Here is a 22399-nt window from a genome sequence, read left to right on the forward strand (position 1 = left end):
TGCACTTGGTACAGAACTGAAGCATAATTGCAAAGGAGTACCCCGACATTTAAATGTATATGGGAGCACTCCACAATTACCTTGGACTGAGACTGGTGTTGGACCATTTTTCACTGGGAGGGATTCATCAAGACTCCAACACCTTTAATGCTACATGCTGTTCTGAATTTTAGTGCTGGGTGGACCTATTCTAAAAGAATAGGTTCATTACAGGATGGCATCTTTGCAGGGTGTTTAGTAGGCATAGCTGCAGTAGGAGATACTTATCAGCTGCACTTGTTGTGCCTATGCAAACACCTACAGTATGCAACTCTCTCCCTCTCTTCCCAGCAATAACCTACATGAGGCCACACTCTCTTGTTTAAAGCACCACGTCTCTTCCTGTTAAAAAGAGGAGAAACTTTACACTTTAACTCTTCAGTTCACAGAGAAATTTCACCAGAGCCTCTTGTAGTGTGCTTTCACGAGGCACCAGTTCTGTAGGGTTTGGGCATTTATGGGGACAATTATTAATTGTAGCCGTAAATCACAAAATTATTCTTTTAATGGTTTTAGAATCCAACCATGCGGTATAACTCAAACAACGCACACACACAGGTACTAATACACAAGAATACATTTATTAATACATAGAATATGCATGTAAACCTAACAGATCTTATCGTGAGGGTTATCAGAATACAAAAGGTATATATTCATTCAGTCACGAAGAGTTACATATATCGAGAGGACATACATTCAGTATATCATTCATTTAGACCATTTCGTAAATGAACTTGGTTATAACTTCTACATTGGATACTCAAAACAAGTACATAACTCTTAGGAATTAAATTAATATCAACTGGTTGGGATAACAATTGAATTCTAGAGCTGTAATGCATTGAAGTTGAATACTCATCCATCTCTGGGGATTCAGATCTCCTGCGGGCTCTCTGGCTCCGTGCCAGGCTGTGCTGTGCGGCTTGCGACGGTGCGCTGCTGATGCTAACCTCGGGTGGATCCTCTGGTTACTCCGCTTTCGACTCTTAGAACAGAGGAAAGTTCTGGCACTCGGACACACGGGCCGTTCCGTGGTTGTCCGGGCTGAGTCTCAGGATGGTCAGGAGGCGCGCTGCGAGAATGTCCTGCCCTTGGGAGCCTTCTGCTCCTGGGCCGTCCTGCCCTGGAATTCTCCTTTAGAATTCTCCTTAGAAAAGTCTTTAGAATTCCCCCTTTCAGAATAGTCTTGGAGCTCTGTGTTGCCTGCACCACAGAGATGAAGAGAGAGATGGGGCCTCATTTGGGAAAGCACAGCAACACTTAATTCTGTCTTATTAACAAGCATTGCCGCTACACTCTTACTAATAGTTTATGCTAACAACTAACTTTCTTAACACGAGAAGTACTACTGTCAGCCCCCCCAAAAAAGGGTTTTTGGAGGGGGGGCAGTATTTCTTGTGTTGTGAACATGTGTACACAGCACCCCCCGGGTTCCAGTTAATGCGTAATTCCGCATCAATGAAAAACTGGAGGTTTAAAAACAGAGAATTAGTTTTCTGATAGTTTTCTGTGGAGGCTGTGAACGTTTTCACAAGTCGTGGTCTTCAAAGTGCATTTGGTTTGGAGGCTTTCTGTGTTTTTGTCACTCTAGGAGGTTTCGTGAAAAAGCTACAGGCGTGCCAATTGTAATCGTTTTTATTTTTAAATACATTTTAGCAAAGACTTTTGCACTGCCTAAAAGGGGGGGGGTCTGCTCTCATTGACAGCTGACACTTTTCCATACACTCAAATGAAAAATTTAAAATGCCAATGTAAACGTCGTATTTACAATTTGTTGATAATAGTAATAGTCAAGTATGATAGTTTACCCAGGGAGCTGTGTAAGCATGCGTAGGTAGCAAAAGATCAGTTAAACTGGGAATATGCGACACCGAAGATATTATTAATAACCTTTTAAATCTGAAGGGAGATCTAAAGGGATCCCCACACGATACTGGTTAATGCTTCTGGAGCGATTCAGAGGGAAAGACGGTGAGTATTCGTTGTTATTAAAAAATGACTTAGATTCTTACATGTTGTGATATTTAGAAAATATAAAAAAGTCAATTAATTGTCCATAATATTGCTATTTTATTTTCAAATAAATGTTTGTTAAAAGAAAATTTGTGGCGGTAGCTGGATATGAACAGCCGACCTCTCGCTTATCAATCAGGAACTTAAACCATCACGCTACTCGCACAGTCACATGACAAGTGGTGAAACAGCCGTACACATATCAATAGGCATTGTATGCGTACAGTATATACTACTGTTTGTGTTGCAATACATGAATATAATTATATTGTTATTCATTTCTTTAGATACACGATTACATATTATATTCCCTATTAATCAAATTCTTAAAGTATGCTTGTTTACTCTGGTATTGAGCATATTCACAGAAAAGCTTAAAACTACCACTTTTCTCACAAAGTACTGTATACTGTATAAACGTCCAGTAACATGATCAGAGGGAGCAACGAGCAAGTAAAAACATTTCCCAAATAACCACATGTTATTTCACGTTAGTTAAAGACTTTGATGCTTAAAATGTTGAGGGAGAAATGGAATACTGGTGTGTACTACAGTACAGTATGTGTGAGATAGATTTTTTCATAATCAAAATTTAAAATTAAATTGTTTTCTGATTACTCATTGCTGAAATTTGCCTTTCAAAATATAGATGTTCTCATTGTGGACGTAATCCTGAAAGAGGCACACCTTGCTTTTTAAATTAATTTAATATTTAACATACTGTAATACACAATTTGAAATTAATTATAGTCTAAACAGTACACAACTTAAATTCCATAATTGGAAAAAGATTGTGCTCAGCAGTGACTGGGGATTCAAAACCAGATGTTTTCTGGTGACAGCCCAGATGCTTCCACACACCATGTTAAGCATTCACTGCTCTAACTGACGGTTTTACAAAGTATTACAGTCTCACAACTGAGTATTTCTAAAAAAGGGAAGTGTACTGCAGTGCGCACAGTGCAATGTGTTGCATTATCCTGCGTACATTCTGAATGGCTGGATCTGTACATCAAAATACACATCACAAAATATTTTATTGTAAATATCAAGTCCACAGTTTAATTTCACCATCCAATCTGAACCATATGAAACTTACATAAGGTTTTCTAAGGAATCAATTAAGGTGTGGGTACAATAGAGCTTGACTAAATAATATGAATGACATTGACATGGCATGTTTTCATTATTACTGCTAAACTTAAATAATCACTGGTAAATATACACATGCAATATTTTTTTGTTGTAGGTACTCATGGATTCAAGTTCTTCAATGGCCAGTGAATGTTATGATGATCACATAAAAATGAAAAGGATTGATGCAATTAAACAGATGTGTCATGCCTTTGCCAATAGGAGTATGGCTTATAATTTTCATCATGTTATCGGTCTTATCAGATTTGGTGGGAAGATTGAAATACTTCACACGTTCACAGAGATTTTTGAAACCTTTAAGGTAAGAAATAACTATTGTATTGTTTCTTAAGTTTATATACTTTGTGAAAAGATATGTTTTAACCTTTTCTGCCAATACGCTCGTTATCGGGGGAAAACAAAACCATACTTTTAGAATTTGATTAATAGGGAATATAATATGGAATCGCATATCTAAAGAAATTAATAACCATATAATTATATTCATGTACTGTAGTTCAAATACAAAAACACTTAACAATATATATTGACATTATTTATATTTCTCTTCAGCCACAGCGCAAGGTGAATTTGCTACAATATAATAGAGAGTATAATAAAGAGTACCCATTACCCCGCGTGTTGCGTTTATAAAATTAAAGTGCAGCTTACGCAAAGACTCTAGCAATGCTGTCCTGAGGCTAGGCCAGTGATATAACTTTAATATAAACAAGATCTAGTATCACATATGGAATCTAGTATATAATATATGCACACCCTGGAATTTTAACTTCACTGTGTGATAAAGAAATTTTAAAGACTACTTCTTAGCGTAGATCAAAAGCTTGGATTCTCATGTATCTGATATCTTTTTCTGCTGTCTTTGTTGCACTCTTGAGGACCCTTGTGATATTTTGAGCTCTCATTGAATGATAAGTGGCGCATAGTTTAAATCATTTTCATTCTTAGAAATTATGAACTGCTCGGTTAAAAGCAAGGGAGTTTTTATGTCTGTTATAGTAAAAGAAAATGCCTGACGAACTAGGGATTGGACAGTTTTTCAGTGCTTGTACAATCGATGGAAATGTTCAAATAAATGTGCTAAAGAAATAAACAAAAAACAAGTCATTTATTCCTTTATCATATTGGCTAGCTAATTTTCTGTCCTTGTTAGTTACTTGTGGCTTTGACTTACTGTGTATGATTGGAGACGAATGCGTGATCGGATCAACGAAATGCTGTGGTGTTACTTTTTGTTAATGAAAAAATAAGTAAAATAGTAATTACTAATAAATTAGTAATATCTTCGGTAAAGACTTTGATGCATTGAATATTTCTGCATAATTAAAATATTTATGATAAAGGTAGGTTGTGGGCTTTTGCCCAACTGAGCAATCTTGCTTTCATAAAATATACCAACTTTTTAATGACTGATGATTAACATGCTGTAATACACAGTTTAAATTTAAAAGCTCAAAGGCTGAACATGAGAGGTTAAGCTTTATTAGCTCCTCCTGGCAGTTTTACAAGGTGATTCCGGATACTATTAACATAATCTAATTTGCATATGGTATGATGCCAAATTACACGTTATACTGCGTCATAACACGTCATACTGCGTTTTGATGCAACACGTCCACCGTGTTTTTCCGCAGCGTACCCTGTTCGTTTTGAATGCCTGCATCAGTATTTCAAGGCTACCTCCGAGTCTTCTTTGATACTGTAGATGCGAATGTTATTTCGTCGAGATCTCCTCTCAAGGTCGATTAGTTTGGCCTGCGTTGTTTTCTGTTGCATCAGTGCATGGAGCAGGGGATCCCTCAAGTCAACATTTGCTATTTTAAGCCCCGGAATACGTTTTTCCCTCTCTGTTATCCTAGTGCCTAGGTTCTGTATTTCACTAATGGTGTTTTGCAGATTCTGGTTTGTTTCAAGTTTTAGATTGTTCAGCTCTGCTTTAATGTCTCTTTTGAATTAATCTTTGAACTCCTCTAGTTCAATCAAAGTTCATTTATCAAATGCACAACAATACAGCGTGCAGCAGTAGTTGCTGGCAATGAAATGTCTTTTCTGTGAGATCACCAGGGGGTAAAAATCACAAAATTAAAGTTACAAAATAAGGTTACATAATAATACATACTAGTGCAATAGAAATTGAATAAAATAAACTCAGAAAAAGCTCAATATAAATAGAGCTGTGTCCAGGGTGTATGCAATACATTATGTCTAAGTAGTGTAGTATGGCGAATACAATGAAAATTGTATGTCCATGTAGCCATTACTGGTGATTTGCTGAAGGAACTGCAGCTTGGCTATTTAGCAGTATTATTGCCTGGAGGTAGAAGCTGTTCCGTAATCTGTTAGTCTTTGACTGAATGCTTCCATACCGTTTACCCGACGAAAGAAAACAGTTTGTGACTGGGATGACTGGGGTCCTTGAGAATGGACCTGGACTTCTTAAGACATCTAGCTGAGTAGATGTCCTGGATGTTTGGTAGCTCACAGCCGGTAATGAGCTTCGCTGACTTCACCACCCTCCACAGTACTCTGCGATCCCGTGCGGAGCAGTTCCCGTACCAGGCAGTGATGCAGCCAGTCAGGATACTGAAGAGTTCCTTCTTCATCTCTGTTTTTAGATAATTTATTTCTTTCCTGACAGTGTTAATCACCCTTAAGGTTTCTCACATTTTCAATGTTGAAAAGTTTTCTGTCCGGTGAGCAGTGGTCATCGTCATCTCTTCTCACTTTGGGAGATTCTTGTGGTTTTTGTTTAGATAGACCTTTTATAAACTTTGCCCCACTCATATTTGGATTGTAAAATTGGTTAGGTTTTTAACATTAAGTTGAATTTCTTGGGGTTTTACTCTCTATGACTGGGAGAAAAATATATATCCTGTAATCATATAACTGTAAAAGAACAGCTCTGCACCCCGGACATTGAGCTTCTAGCAGTTAGCCTGCGGCCATATTACCTACCTAGGGAGTTCTCGCAGGTTATTGTTGTGTTGGTATACGTCCCACCCTCTGCCGACGCTGCCTCAGCGTGTGACGTCATACACACTGTTACAGCTGGACTACAGACTCGTCACCCACAAGCCATGTTCTTGATAACTGGCGATTTTAATCATGTTTCGCTCTCCTCTACCCTGCCTACTTTTAGTCAGTTTGTTAAATGCTCTACTAGAGATAACAAGACTTTGGACTTGCTGTATGCTAATGTCAAGAAGGCCTACAGCTCCACATCACTCCCCCCACCTTGGCAGATCTGACCACAACCTTGTTCACCTCCTATCTCTGTACAAGCCTCTTGTACTACAGCAACCAGTAACCACCAGGACAGTGAGGAGATGGTCAGCTGAGGCTAATGATGCACTGATGGACTGTTTTGAAACAACAGACTGGGAGATACTCTGTGAGCCGAATGGAGATGACATTGATGGTCTTACCCACTGCATCACTGACTACATAAACTTCTGTGTTGACAGTGCAGTGCCCACCAGGAAAGTGCGCTGCTTCTCCAAAAATAAACCCTGGGTCACCAGTGATCTGAAGGCCATCCTAAATAGGAAAAAGAGGACTTTCCAGGCAGGTGACAAGGAGGAGCTGAAGCGAGCACAGAAAGAGCTGAAGGTGAGAGTTAGGGAGAGCAAGGTGGCTTATAGGAGGAAAATGGAGGACAGGCTGAGGGAGAGCAATGTGAGAGAAGTGTGGAATGGCATGAGGAAGATCTCCAGATACAAGTTGTCCGGCGGCCAACAGAGTGAGGGAGGCCTGGAGAGGGCCAATGAGCTGAATCTTTTCTTCAACAGATTCGATAAAGGGTCCACTGTCCATTCACCTCACAGGCCTTTACCCTAGACACCCTCTTCATGTCCTCAGTCACCCCATCATGTGATCCCTCCTACTCCTACTCCATCTTCCCCTGCCCTCCCCGGCCTATCCATCACAGCTAACCAGGTCAGAAGGGAGTTGAGGAGACTCCATGCAGGGAAGGCAGCGGGTCCTGACGGTGTCAGCTCCAGGGTGCTAAAGATCTGTGCGGACCAACTGGGTTCAGTGCTGCAGTACATCTTCAACCTCAGCCTGAGATTAGAAAAGGTTCCGATGCTCTGGAAGACATCTTGCCTGGTGCCAGTACCCAAAAAGGGGCACCCTAAAGTCTTGAATGACTACAGACCAGTGGCACTTACATCACACCTAATGAAAACTCTGGAAAGGCTTGTACTGGACCACCTCAGAACCCTGGTGAGTACAGCACTGGACCCCCTGCAGTTCACCTACCGGTCACACCTGGGAGTGGAGGAAGCAGTCATCTATCTGCTACACAGAGCTAACTCTCACCTGGAGAAGACGGGGAGAATTGTGAGAGTTATGTTCTTTGACTTCTCCAGTGCCTTTAACACCATCTATCCACCTTTACTGAGAGATAAGCTAAGGGCGGCGCAGGTGGACACTCCCCTGCTGTCCTGGATTATAGACTATCTGACCTGCAGGCCACAGTATGTACGGCTACAGAGCTGTGTGTTCGAACAGATTGTTAGCAGTACTGGGGCTCCACAGGGGACTGTCCTTGCTCCATTCCTGTTCACCTTTTACACCTCTGACTTCAGGTACAACTCTGAGCCATGTCATCTGCAGAAGTTTTCAGATGACTCTGCAATTGTGGGGTGTATTAGAGAGGGGAGGGAGGAGGAATATAGGAGCTTGATTATCAATTTTGTGGAGTGGTGTCATCTTAACCATCTCCAGCTTAACACCAGCAAGACCAAAGAAATGAGCTTTGACTTTTGAAGGAATAAGTCTCCGCTGAACCCTGTTTCCATCCAGGGTGAGGACATAGAGGGTGTACATTCCTACAAGTACTTAGGGGTACACCTGGATGATAAGCTGGAGTGGTCTGGTAACACTGACACCCTGTACAAGAAAGGTCAGAGCCAACTCTATTTTCTAAGGAGACTCAGGTCCTTTGGTGTGTGGGGAACACTGCTACACATTTTTTATGAATCAGTGGTGGCAGCGGACATCTTTTACGCTGTTGTGTGCTGGGGCAGCAGCATCATGACTAAAGATGCACATAGGCTCAATAAACTCATCAAGAAGGCTGGCTCTGTGGTGGGGTTGAGCCTTGACCCCCTGGAGGTGGTGGCTGAGAGGAGAATGCTGACCAAGCTCACAGCCATCATGAACAACACCTCTCATCCGCTTCATGGGACTGTTACTGGGCAGTGGAGCACTTTTAGCAATAGACTACTCCAGCTATGGTGTTCAAGGGAACGTTTCCGCAGGTCTTTCCTTCCGGCGGCTGTCAGGGTGTATAACGCTGCCCTAGGCTAGGACTGTTAGCCCTTCATTTGCTCCTCTATGGACAGCATGTTTACTCCATTGTTCTTTTTGGACAATCAGTCTGTATAAACCTATGCACATTTTGCACATATTTTATTGTTTTTACAGTGACTATGATCAGCACATTTTGCACACACCTATGTATTTATTTATTTTTATTTATTTTGTTGTCTTTTGTTTTATAACTATTCTGATGTCTGTTTTGCTTGTCTTGGGCTGGACTGCTGTAACACATCAATTTCCCTACGGGATTAATAAAGTATTATCTATCTATAAAAAGTTATGCCACCATTTCTATCACCACATGACCGAAAGTCAAAGCTCTACTAAAGAATCTACGTCACCCTCATGATTTGCCTTTTTCAGTCCTATCTTAGTTCTCTTGACCTGTGTCTCCAGTGTCTCTACTTCCCCCTTGTAGAGCCTGACACAAACTGAATTATCTGTTGTCAGCAGATTCTGAAAAGGCCAATCCCGTCTGGGTCCATGGCCCCCTTAGAGGCCTCTGGTCTATAATCAATTCTCCTGCCTCTGGGACTTCTGGAGCTTGTCTCTGTCTCTCTGAATCTCATCTGTCCCTTTCTTCCTGTATCTGTTTCATTCATTCATCAGCCATTCATGGAACACAATAATTCGGTGGTGTATAGTGGGGCAGAAACATGACTGTCATCAGTTCAAAGAGCATGAAGCCTGTCATTCTCGGCTGTTGCTCTAATGGCCCGTTGCACCACTGAAAGCATTAGGTGCCATCCATTTCCTGTTTTAGTTGCACTGAAAAATAATGTTCAGTGTATGAGGACACATAGATAGATAAGACTTTATTGATCCCGAAAGGAAATTGATATGTTACAGCAGTCCAGCCCAAGACAAGCAAAAACAGACATCAGAATAGATTAAAAGTTATACAAAATAAATAAATAAAAATAAATACATAGATGTGTGCAAAATATGGTGATCACAGTCACCGTAAAAACAATAAAACATGTGTAAAATGTGCATAGGTTTATACAGATTGAGTGTCAAAAAAGTACAATAGAGCAACATGCTGTCCATAGACAAGCAATTGAAGGACTAACAGTCCTAGTCTAGGGCAGCGTTATACACGCTGACAGCTGCCGGGAGGAAAGACCTGCAGAAACGTTCCCTTGAACACCATAGCTGGAGCAGTCTGTTGCTAAAATTGCTCCACTGCCCAGTAACAGTCCCATGAAGTGGATGAGAGGTGTTGTTCATGATGGCTGTGAGCTTGGTCAGCATTCTCCTCTCAGCCACCACCTCCATGGGGTCAAGGATCAACTCCAACACAGAGCCTACAGAGTTTGTTGAGCCTATTTGCATCTCTTGTCATGATGCTGCTGCCCCAGCAAACAACAGCATAGAAGATGGCCGCTGCCACCACTGATTCATTTGTCTTAAGTGCTGTTTTTGCTGATATTTAAATTACCACCCATTAAAGTGTTTAGTTGGAGCATTTGATTTTTTAGTGAAAATATTCACTTAATCCGTGCACTTTTTCTTTGTAATTCAACAAAATGTGACCACTAAAGAATCAGTGAAAGTGAATATTTACAAGTCATTTTATACACACATACTGTTAATAATATAAACTGGCAAGTTTATCCTTACCTTTTATATAACTGGGCCTTGAGTGATGTGCAGTGAATGATATAAGCATTGAAGTTCTACCTGCAGTTTTAATGAGCACTGCTTGAGAGTCCCTTCATTTTTACAACTTCATAATTTTTCATTTTTTATAAGCCTTCTGCCTTTTTTTGCACAGGTCTGTGCCTACTTTGGGAAGAAGTACAACTCTCTGATGATATTTGTAAATTCTTTATTCCCTAATATTTACAATCTATATAGTGACTATATTTGTAGTCACTCCCCCCAAAATATGTGAATATATATTGTTACTGAACAGAAGTTTGGGTGGAGGTCAAATTGTCACACTTCTGCTTAATTGCACAAATAAGCTCTCTGTTTGAACCTAGTGAAGGACCAGAGGCTTCATTTTATCACTACTGTTTATAAAAAGATAATTTAAAACAAAACAAGTACATTACAACTTGTTCTCATTGTACATGAACCTTAGGCCAGTGTTACAGTATGACTAATGCAAAAATATTTACTGTATGTTAGACAAAGGACATTTAAGATTCACTATGCCAACTGGGAGTTTCACAAATTAGTGCAGTCCTGCATCAGATTGTTTAAAAATAATAAAATACCATTGAGGTACCAATGCATGTAAATTGTTACAAGCACATCCTTTCCCATTGATTTTTTCATTGATTCATGAATCATACCTTTATGTTATTGGTTAATAACCAATAACATACATTTTTGTACTGTTCTCCACTAAAGAGATGATTCACTTCTAACCCTGTCTCTGCCTCAATATTTTGTTTCTTGGCAAATGTATTTGATCTTTTTGTCTACTACATTTTGAATGTTATATACAGTTGCAAGAAAGTTTGTGAACCCTTTGGAATTACCTGGATTTCTGATAATGTTGCTTTATTAGCCCTATACAATTTCTTGCATTAAGAATTTGTCTTTTCACATACGGCAGCTTGCTCTCCATGAGACACAGACACACAGACAGGGAGAGAAGCTTGGGGTCAGAGCACAGGGTCAGCAAAATACTAGACAAACACAATCTGCTTAAACTAATAACACACAAACAATTGTAGCTCTTCTTGTCAATATTGAACACATCATTTAAACATTCACAGTCCAGGCTGGAAAAAGTATGTGAACCCTTGTACTAAGTAACTGGTAGAACTTCCTTTAGCAGCAATAACCTCCACCAAACGTTTCCTGCAGCTGCAGTGATGAGACTTGCACAACAGTTAGGAAGAATTTTAGAGTATTCCTCCTTACAAAACTGTTTCAGTTCATTGCTATTTCTGGGATTCCTTGTGTGAACAGCTCGCTTCAGGTCTTGCTACAGCATCTCAATTGGGTTTGTTGTGCCAGAAAAAAGGCCTTCACCTAAGAGTTTTTGTGTTGAAAGTCTTCTTTATTTCATATGCATATTGAAGTCTTGCGTTATGTGCCACAAGACTTAAAAACCAACATTTACAGTACTCTTTTAAATAGTGAACAAACAATACAAGATACACTCCCACGTGACTCTCTTTATGGCTATATATGGTAATTCTAAAAAGCTGACCAGTACATAGACATTCTTTACTGCCAGCTTGCGTGACAAGCAGCCCCTTCTGCTGAATTGACCCTTTGTTCCAGGAGAGGTCACTCGGTCATTTCCCTGAGAACTATGTCAGCTGTGCGTAATGATATCATGTGACTATGTTGTCTTTTGAGACCAGATATCCTGAGATGGATTTAGTAAAATTTAAGTATAAAGGTACATAGTCAACAAGATATAATACAAACCTTTAGTAAATTCCCTCAAGTTGAGGCCTGGAGTCTGACCTTGCCATTCCAGAACACAGATTTTCTTCTGTTTAAACCAGTCAGTTGTTGATTTACTCCTGCATTTCATGTATTTGTTTTGTTGCATTTCCGAACTTCTACTAAGCTTCAGGTGATGGACCACTACCCTAACATTCTCCTGTAAAATGTCTTGATACAATTTCAAATTCATTCTTGTCTCTATGATAGCAAGCTGTCCAGGCCCTGAGGCAGCAAAGCAGCCTCAAACCATGCTTCATGGTTGGGATGAGGTTTTGGTATTGGTGTGCAGTGTTTTTTTTCCTACAAACATAGCATGGTTATTTCTGCTAAAGAGTTCAACTTTTGTCTCATCCGTCCACAGAACATTTTCCCAGAAGCATTGTGAAACATCCAGGTGGTCTTTTGCAAACTTCAGACATGCAGCAATGTTTTTTGGAGAACAGTGGTTTCCCCCGTGGTGTCCTTCCATCAACACCATTCTTGTTAAGTGTTTTTCTAATAGTTGACACATGAACAGAGACTTTGGCAAGTTCAAGAGATTTCTGCAGGTCCTTTGCGGTTACCCTAGGGTTCTTTTTCACATCCTTCAGCATTGCACACTGCACTCTTGCCGTGATCTTTGCAGAACACCCACTTCTAGGGAGAGTAGCAACAGTACTGAATTTCCTCCATTTGTAGACAATTTGTCTTATTGTGGACTGATGAACACCTAGGCCTTTAGAAATGCTTTTGTAGCCTTTTCCAGCTTTATGCATCTCTACAATTCTTCTTCTAAGGTCCTCTAATATTTCTTTTGATCAGGGCATGGTTCATATGAACAGCTCTTTCTTGAGAAGAGCAGACTCTGTCAGTAACCAAACTTTGTGTGCCTTTTTTATAGGGGAAGGCACCTCCAACCCACACCTCCAATCTCATCTCATTGATTGAAACACCTGACTTGAATTAGCTTTTGGAGAAGCCATTAGCCTTTTTACATACTTTTTCCAGCCTAGATTGTGAATGTTTAAACAATGTGTTCAGTACTGACAAGCAGAAATACAATTGTTTGTGTGTTATTAGTTTAAGCAGATTGTGTTTGTCTATTATTGTGACTTAGTTGAAGATCAGACCACATTTTTATGAGTAATTAATGCAGAAATCCAGGTAATTCCAAAGGGTTCACAAACGTTTTCTTGCAACTGTATTTACACCATGTTAATTTACATTCTGTAAGGTGCAGTGGATTAGGTGTTTCAGCAAAAATATTAGTAACACAACCTTAAGTGTACAAAGCTTCCTAAATGCTGACATTACATATTATGCATGAAGGCATGCTACTGTACATAATTAACTGTATGAATATATGAAGACTTCAATTAAAACATTCATAGAACAAAAAATATATTTTATATTTAAATATTGAATACGGTACTATTAACTGTTTTTATTAAAAATGTTCTCAAAACATGTTATGTTATGTATTGTAGGAATACATAGATAATCTTGAGGCAAAAGGATGTACAAAACTATATGATGCTTTGGATTACAGCATCAAGGAACTCAAGGGGATTAAACAACAATTTCCTGAATGCAGCCTTCGAATTCTATGTCTCACTGATGGAAATGATGTTGGGTAAAAAAATTATATTTTATTTCTATATTTATTTCTGTTTTGTAAGTATATAAATAAATCTCTTTTAAATCTCTGATGAGGTCAACTGCCCTTTACATATAATTAAAAAGGAAAATGTTTTACTTATTGAAACAAAAACCAAATCTTTACTTTTAAATGAAATTCAGATTTATACTTTTATGCAAGTAGCAAACAAAAAATAATTTTGTTTTGTTGTCATAAGCCTCAAATTAGACGCGGAGGGTCAATTGCAACCTACTGAAAGTAGCGTAGTAACAGGAGTTCAACCCGTGCTTAGTACGCAGCTGTGGTTTAAACTTGTGCTCCACCTTAAGACCAATTGCAACAAACTTTACCGCTGTGCTTAGTCCGCACCACCATACTGACCCTGTTCTCAATTGCAACAAACTCAAAGTAACAGCTGCTGCCCTCTAGAGGTGACTAAAGTAGCGGATTAACTTAAACCACCTCTTCATATGGTTTAACCCCAGTGGTTCTCAAACTTTTTGGGCCCTGATCAAACCAAAGTACCACCTACAAGTCATCTTCTCAGGAATCACAGAAAATCTTAATGACCAACATGAGCACACGCGTGCGCACACACACACATATAATAAATATTATAATAATAATAAACTTTATTTGAGATAGCACCTTTAAAGGTGGCTTCTCAAAGCGCTTTACAGAATGACAACAGGAACGACAACAATTAAAAATAAACAATAAAAAAGCACCATTTCAGTAAGAGGGGTGAGACTGTTTAGTCGAGCAAACTAATCTTGATACAATTCACAACAGATTTGTGACAGATTTTAAATCCTCAGGCATTTTCTTGACGGCCAAGGCCAATCAGTGGATGCTGCAGGGCGTCCACTTCATATCTGGAGAACCTCGCTAATTCGTGCAACTACACTGCTGTGTCGGCTTGTCATCGCTCTAGCACCGTCTGTACAAACTCTGACGCATTTTATCCAGTCGATGCCATTTTTTTTAAGATAAATTCATTCAGAAGCTGAAATATGTTCTCTCCTGTAGTTCTTGTTGGTAGCGGCTTACAGAACAGAAAGTCCTCATGGGACATACCCTCACACTCATATCTAACATAAATGAGCAAATTGGCCAAATCAACAACATCTAAAGACTAATTGCACTGATAAGCATCTGCTCATCTTAATGCGCTACGTACTGAATTTATGCATCCGTCGCTTGGAAAATTATTGTAATATTTAACTCGAATTGCTTAACACTCATACCACATTTATTAATAACAAAGATTATTAATATGTGTGTATTAACAAAAGTGTCATTTACTAATAATTACATTTAATGTCAATCACTATTACTAACTGTGAATTTTAAGATAGCCTAAAGAATGAAGAGAACAGAACTTAAGCAAATAGTTCTATAAATGGAGGATGAGCCTTTAATGTGTTCTTTAAAATCTGTGAGTCAACTGAATAGATTTGTTAAATATTTTATTGTGGTTATCAGAAGAAAGCAGGGATAATGAGGAAATGGATGGTACGGACAGTGGCAGATTAAGGTAATCAGAGGCTCCTAGGCTACACATTGTGTAGCCCCCCCCCATCCTACCAGAAAGAAAGCGAGAGGAAATACTGTAATAATTCAGTGACGCGTTTGGAGTAAGAGCTGCTACCGCTGTTTCAAACAGAATGTACATGCATGTACACAGGGAGCCCAAATACACACACACACTACAAAAGCCTGTAATGTAAGTACAGCAATGCAACCAATAAATCAGATTCACAGCCAATCTGCTAGCTGACAACTGAAATCATGCACACGCTTACTTTGAAACCGACGATACACAACAAGATCAGCACAGCAGAGACTAATGACCACCCTGTTTGAACGCATTATTTCAAGAACAGCAGGACACTCCCCACTCTTGCAAGTCCATTGTAGTCAATAGACTCAAATACACTGCATCGAAGATTAGATATTTTTCTATATGGACTTTCAAGAAGGGATCAAACTCGCTGATAACTTCGAGAACACCTGTGAAATTCCTGTTGTCGGGCCACCCGAATGTTTCCCTGTGTCCCCTAAAAGGCAGCCCTCACTCTGCTAAAAACTTTTACAACATTTGTAACAAACTTTTACTACAACCACCCTTTTCAATACGTTAGTCCAATATTCATATTCATTGTCAAACTGTCTTTTTAGTTCTGAATCTATTAGACCATTATCAGCACATATGCAACCATAGCCTTTCTATGGCTCTCCGACACTTTGTGTTCAGCCAAGCATGCGGCTGCATTTTTCCAGTCACTATAGCCTATGGTCAGTCCGGACTGATCACCACTGTCCCCAAATAGTTTACATGCGAAACTAAACACTGCATCTTTCAAAGGGGAATACAGCAGCCATCCTCTTGACACACACTCGACATTTCTGAATTTTCTTCTGAAGGGGGTTTTAGAGAAATACGTCTTTTGGTGTTTATGTTGTCTTTCCGATGCTGCAACCTCCGCATCTTGGTTTTGACAGGAGTTCGGGACCAATTTAGCCCAGTATGCCCACATCTGTTCATTTATGCTGGGTCTGTGCTATAGGTGTCACCCCAACCAGCCAACAGAGATCATCTCGCAAAAGAGCTAACCAGTACCAGTAGCGGGTTAATAATAATAACAAGCAAGCAGCACTATTTAAACCATCTTAACCCACTTAACGCTTCTCGGTATTGAGTTAACTCTCTGAGAGCTCTACCTGGAAATTCTTAAACATTGTGTCACTCAGGATTTTGGACTACCCCTTTTGCCTTTTGACTACGTACCTCGCCCCTCGATTTGGATTGTTTGCCACCTGTGTCTGACCTGGATTTCTACCTTCCTTCCTCTCATTGACCATGATCTCGCCTCTCGATTCAGTTTGGTTGCTGCCATGACCTACTCCTGCGGCTGCACAGGATCCATACCTCCTCATTAGTGACTCATTACAATAGGAAGCAGGAGCTGCTGTTGCTGACTCTGTTAGCTCCAGGGCGGCAGGTGCAACAGCCATGGCAGTGGCTCGGACATGGCTTGTTGGTCTTGCGGAGATAGAGGCAGAGCCATCTGAAACGCCACCAACTCTAGCCCAGTATGCCCGCATCTGTTCATCTATATTACCCCACCATGCTGGGTCCGAGCTATAGGAAGCGGGAGCTGTTAGCTCCATGGCAGTAGGTGGATGGTGGTGGCATTTCAGGGGGCTCTACCTCTGACTTGTGTTCCTTTGATTCCGTTGCGGGAGCTGGCTCCTCCTCATGAGCGGCGTTGATATAGACTGCCCCCAGGCTTGAGCTAGCTGCAACTAACTTTTCAACTGCAGTTGTTGTAGCACTGGCTGCAACATTAGCCATAAACTCAGGATCTGGGTCTGGCTCAGCAAACTTGAAATAACCAGTCAATCTGGGGATCTTTTTAAGTAGATCCTGTTCACACTGCTCTTTTAACCACCGTGCTTTTCATTTTTGTGACCCACTATCATATTTTCTATCACACATTTTGAGGCTACCATAAATCTGCACCAGAGATCACCCAATGAATCCACCAAGATAAATTTGAACTGTGAACCCATTGCATCAGGGGTCTACAGGTCCATTTAAAAAAAATAACCCAGCCAATCAGGGGCCCCTGATCAGGCCCACAGGTCCGTTTAAAAAATAACTGGCCAATCAGGGCCCCTAGGCTACAGCCTATGCTAGCCTGTTCGTTAACCCACCTCTGGGTACAGAGAGTAATATCTGTAGGCAAATGCAAGCATACGTTAAAGAAAAAAACTTGTCTACTTAAAATTGATTATGTATGATAGTTTTTCGGAACACTGTCCCTTCTCTGTACATATTGCAACATCATCGACTATCTCAAATGTAGAACACATTTCAGATATAACATCCCAACAGAAAGGACATTCTCTGCAGCCACAAGACGAGACTGACTCTGACAGTGAATGTCCCTCTGGCTGGACACTCATGTAAGCCAGTGCAGTGGAGTGGAGAGTGCTGATGTGGAGGAGAGTGGTGCAGAAGATCCTGACAGCCAGACAGAGGGAGAAGATCAGCAAACACAATTTAGCAGAGCAACACGCCAGCGGGCTCTTCCCCACTTTGAAAGGAAGATGTTGGAACTGACTATAAAAGAACTTAATTTGAAACATAAGCTCTTACTGACACAGGAGGAGAGAAAACGTTATTTCAAGAGAAAATGAAAGTTCTCAAAAGTAAGCAAAAGGCACACCATGCTAAAGAAATGTATTACCTTAAAAAATAGAAATGCTAAGAAGGTCAGAGGAACAATAAACATTTATTTTTTTGCTCAAGTAATTTTATAAGTTTAATTTCCAGTTCTGCTAAAAATAAAACTGTTAACTTTACTGGTCATTAGTTGGTGTCTTTTGTAACGATTTAGCAATAGCGATGTGTTCACTTGTTCATCCGGAGTTTCTCGTTAAACAAAGGAAATTAAAGCTGCGATAATACAGTAGCATTCTGTTTCAAATGCGCAGCTGTGGTTCTCATTTGTTTCGTGACTAATAACAATTGAGTATCTCATTAATAACTGCGTACCCTCATTTGGTAAATTGTAGCCTAAATGCAGTTCTTAAATTGAAAACTAACATTAATTTGTCAGGAAATTTACTTTAAATATAAACAAGAAACAGACAAAGTAATAATTGTTTATTAACATGGCCTACATATTAACCCACTAATCAAATTAATTGAAATGCTCTGATGCACAGTCCCCTGCACTTTGTGCTAATTAGTACAGCAACAACGCCGAGCCCTGGGAACCGGATTAAGCACGTTCAGCTGAACTCCAACTTTGTTCCGAACATTTTTTCGCTGCAATTGAACTCAGAGCTGAAGATGATCTCCAGAAACTACCGTACTAACTAAACTGCAACTTAGTACGCAGCTGTGTACTAACTCGGGAAGTTTGTTGCAATTGACCCGGAGTGACTTATTGTTATTGTTGTTTTTATTATCTTTAATTGGACAAATCACCAGACCTTATTTTGAATTTCACATATCTGTTCTTGTTTGAATAGAAAACGTACTGTAGATTACTTATTCCCTGGCTCCACATAGCTCTATGCACATCTACTCCCTCCACCCTAGCTTCACCATAGAAGCATTTTCTCTGTGGATTATTCTTTATATTGTATATGAGGGGGGAACGTGACAGTAGTGATTTTCAAGTAAATCTATTACTTCATCAACCAAGTCAGTTAATACAAATATATTAACTAAGGTATACTTTTATTCTCATTAGCTAATTTCAGCAATGGAATTATTGAATTCTTAAATATGAACAATATCCAGTCCTTACATTTCCTTCATAGGTCTTATATCTCTTTATATATTTTATTTATACATCTTTAATATTTTATAGCTATATGTCTTTGAACTATGAAACTTAGCTAGAAGCCATTCTTTGTGATCACACTACCATTTTGCATGCCTTCACACTGTGATAGCCTTGCAATTCTCACAATATATTTTCTTTCTATTTTTTAGTTCCTCAAGCAACCCAGTGCAAACTGCTGTCAAACTAATTGATTCCAAAATTGTTGTTGACTCAGTCATTATTGGAGAAGTGGAAAATTATGTGTTGCATGGAATTAGCAATGTGACTGGTGAGTTAACTATGATATAGAAATAGTAAACCAACTTTTTTACGTTTACACTATTTGTGTTTTGACAACATTAAAAATATATTTCAAACACTTTAACTTTATTACTGTTTCTTTCACACATTAACTTTTAATTCAGGTGTAAAAAACAGGAACTGTAGTATAAATTAACAAGTACGTTTTCTTACCAGGTGTAGCAGGCTAAACTATAATGCACTATAGCTATAGTGTTGCTCTGTTCAATGTGCATGTCAGGCTTAAGAATTTGGAATATGAGATCTCACCAAATGTGTGTAGAGGTATATTATTAAAGATTTCCATAATTGTTTACACAAGTCATAAAAGTTACTAATAAAAATATGAAGAAACCATTAAAGGAAGACGGAGAGAAAATTATTAAATCCTATAGATGACAACAGAATTCTGAAAGTAAAATAATAAATGTGGAAATTTATGGCCATAATCTGGCCTCAGTGATGTCAGGGATTATATAAAGGGAGAGTTAGAAACTTCATCCAAAAAACATATCATATATAGCAAGTGCATCATTGGAGAAGATATATTTTTGTAATTTTGTTTCGAACTCCAACATATTCAGCTTTTCTGCTCTAAATGTATATCCAAAGGGATTACCCCACAGATTGCATGGTAAAGTATGTTTTATGAGGTGATACTTAAAGATCTAAGGCCCAGAATATTTTTGAATCCAGATCAATCAATAATGATAATTGCTTACACTTATATAGTGCTTTTCTGGCCACTCCACTCAAAGCACTTTACAGGTAATGGGGATCCCTTCCACCACCATCAATGTGCAGCATCCACCTGGATGATGCGATGGCAGCCATAGTGCGCCAGAACGCTCACCCCACATCAGCTATCGGGGGGGGGGGGAACAGAGTAATGAAGCCAATTCAGAGATGGGGATTATTAGGAGGCCATGATTGGAAAGGGCCAATGGGAAATTTGGCACCCTTGACACCCTGACACCCTTCTGAAGTGGTTCCATAAGATCTGGTATACGGAAAAGAAAGCGTTGATAAAAAAAGCCTGGATTCCCATGTATCTCAGAGAGCAAGTGATCAGAAAAAGGAACAGCTGTTACACCCAGGTTTTACGCTCTCTCTCTGTTGAATGAATGAAAGCATTTTATTAAAAACGCGTTTGCGTTTGTCTGGGTATTTACCTTGTAATCTGTGGTTTACATCTACTGTATTGTTTTGAGATGCCACTTTTAAAGGTGATATGTAAAATAAAGTTTTTTATTATTGTTATAGAGAAACATGATCAGATTTTCCCTGGTTCAGAAAAAAGATGATCAAAATCTGTAATCTTTGCACTTGTATGTCATCGGACATTAACGAGTACAACCCCCTCTCTGCCGGAGTGCTGGCTGTGACAAATTAAACCGGTTTCACAGGTATTTTCAAAGTAGGAAGTACAGTGTTAACTAGTAGCTAGGCTCCTCAATGAAATCGCTTTAACATGCTAATGCGTTGGTGTAACAGTCCGGGCGTGGCAAGCTTCCAATGTCAACTTGACTCAATTGGAAGACAATGAACGTATTTTAGCCCTAAATGAATTAATAGCAAACATGGTTTACATAAAAGACATTTTTCCAAGAAAGTTTATAATAATACGATCTATAGTTGAAATCTGAGCCTAAATATAAAGGAAAAGCATTTTCAGAGAGCAATCACGCTGTGTTTATGTAGAAAAAGCGATTAGGTTTATGAGCAATCTATTTACCTATTCGCTTAAAACGCCATATAAAATAAAGTTTATTTAAAAATGAATGATAAGTGTCGCAGTTTAAATAATTTTCGTAGTAGGGCTTGGACTGATTCCAAGTGCATTTTTGCAATTTACGTTGCATTATCCAGTGTGCTGTTGTAATACAGTTTAGAATACAGTAAGTCTAAACTGTATCAGCTTTATTTATGGGTTGCAATTTAGAAAAAGTCAAAAACCGCACTCAAAATGCAATTTAGAGCTTTCTGGCAAGAGGAGACACCCAAATTATAATGTAACATGCCACTGTTTGTGCATGAACAAAGTTATACTGCAATTTTCCTTAGATATGCAATTAAAAAATATAAATTTTTTGAATCCCCGGCGGAACATAATAATATAAATATTTATTTTGTAACGCATAGGTGACTATTCATTATTATTAAAAAGACTTAAATTCGATCATGTTGTGATATTTAGAAATATAAATTTTTTTGGTGCGAGTGAGGTTTTATTTAATCTCTGACCAAGGGAAACGTTTCATTTTTTCAAAGAAATGTTTGTTAAAAAGTAAAGTCATTTAGCTGTCTTTAGCCTTCTAAGCTGGTTCATACAGAAATGTAGAGAACCAGGCTCAGAACATACAGCTTCATTAGCGAATACATATGCAGCACAACTAGAGAAGACGTTTTACAGAGGATGGATTTTTAGAAACATCCCATCAGTGACATCACTGAAGTCAACTCCTACTGTAACTGTCGTGTGGATAGTTTCACAAGAATCAGACAAAGGTTTAAGCATCGCTTGTTCTAGATAAAACTGCAAAAAAAAAACAACAACCCATAATGTACTTCTTTGCGGCTCTGTTTGCCCAAATCATATATTCACAACCTGAAATTAGAAAATAATATTACGTAACCAAAATCCGCAATATGGAAACAGAACCTGTGTAATTGTTGACAGATGATGTTCTCGTAACATTTTTACAAGACGAACTACAACATTTAAAAAATGACTTGTATGTACTTGATATCTCTAATCAATCCACGGCGATATAGTTAAAGCAGTCCCCAGACAAAACGAAACTAAAACGCCCTGGGCATACCGTTTCGCGCTTCTTATCAGTTGCTCAAAAGTAATTTGACCGTATGAAATGCATAATAGAAACCTAGAAACATATACAGTACGTGAGCAGTACTTACGTAGTATCGGTGTCAAGACATACCTCTCAAATACTGTAAATCAAGTTAAAAATATCTCAAGACCGATTCTGGTCATAATGAAACCATGTTTCGTGTATGTTTTCTTTAAAGTACCTAGACCAGCCATATACTGTATGTTTATGTTCCAAAATTAATATCATTTATGGCCTTCACACGCGTTGCAGTATGCTCCTATTCTTTTTATGCTCAGGCACTAAGATTTCCCTTCAGTGGTAAAATTCCATATAAATATTCAATACTTAAA

General features: G+C 39.0%; 1 protein-coding gene across 1 annotated transcript in view; it reads left to right on the forward strand.

Moving 5' to 3' along the window:
* The window catches only part of LOC148815789 (uncharacterized), a 144204-nt gene that overhangs the window by 78823 nt on the left and 42982 nt on the right, over positions 1–22399 (forward strand). The window contains exons 15-17 of the mRNA XM_088904884.1: positions 3305–3511; positions 13419–13564; positions 19086–19204. Coding sequence (XP_088761010.1) covers positions 3305–3511; positions 13419–13564; positions 19086–19204 — 472 coding nt within the window. The remainder of the gene's footprint in view (positions 1–3304; positions 3512–13418; positions 13565–19085; positions 19205–22399) is intronic.

Source organism: Atractosteus spatula, chromosome 24, assembly GCF_055471065.1.
Source record: "Atractosteus spatula isolate fAtrSpa1 chromosome 24, fAtrSpa1.hap1, whole genome shotgun sequence".
Lineage (NCBI taxonomy): Eukaryota > Metazoa > Chordata > Actinopteri > Semionotiformes > Lepisosteidae > Atractosteus > Atractosteus spatula.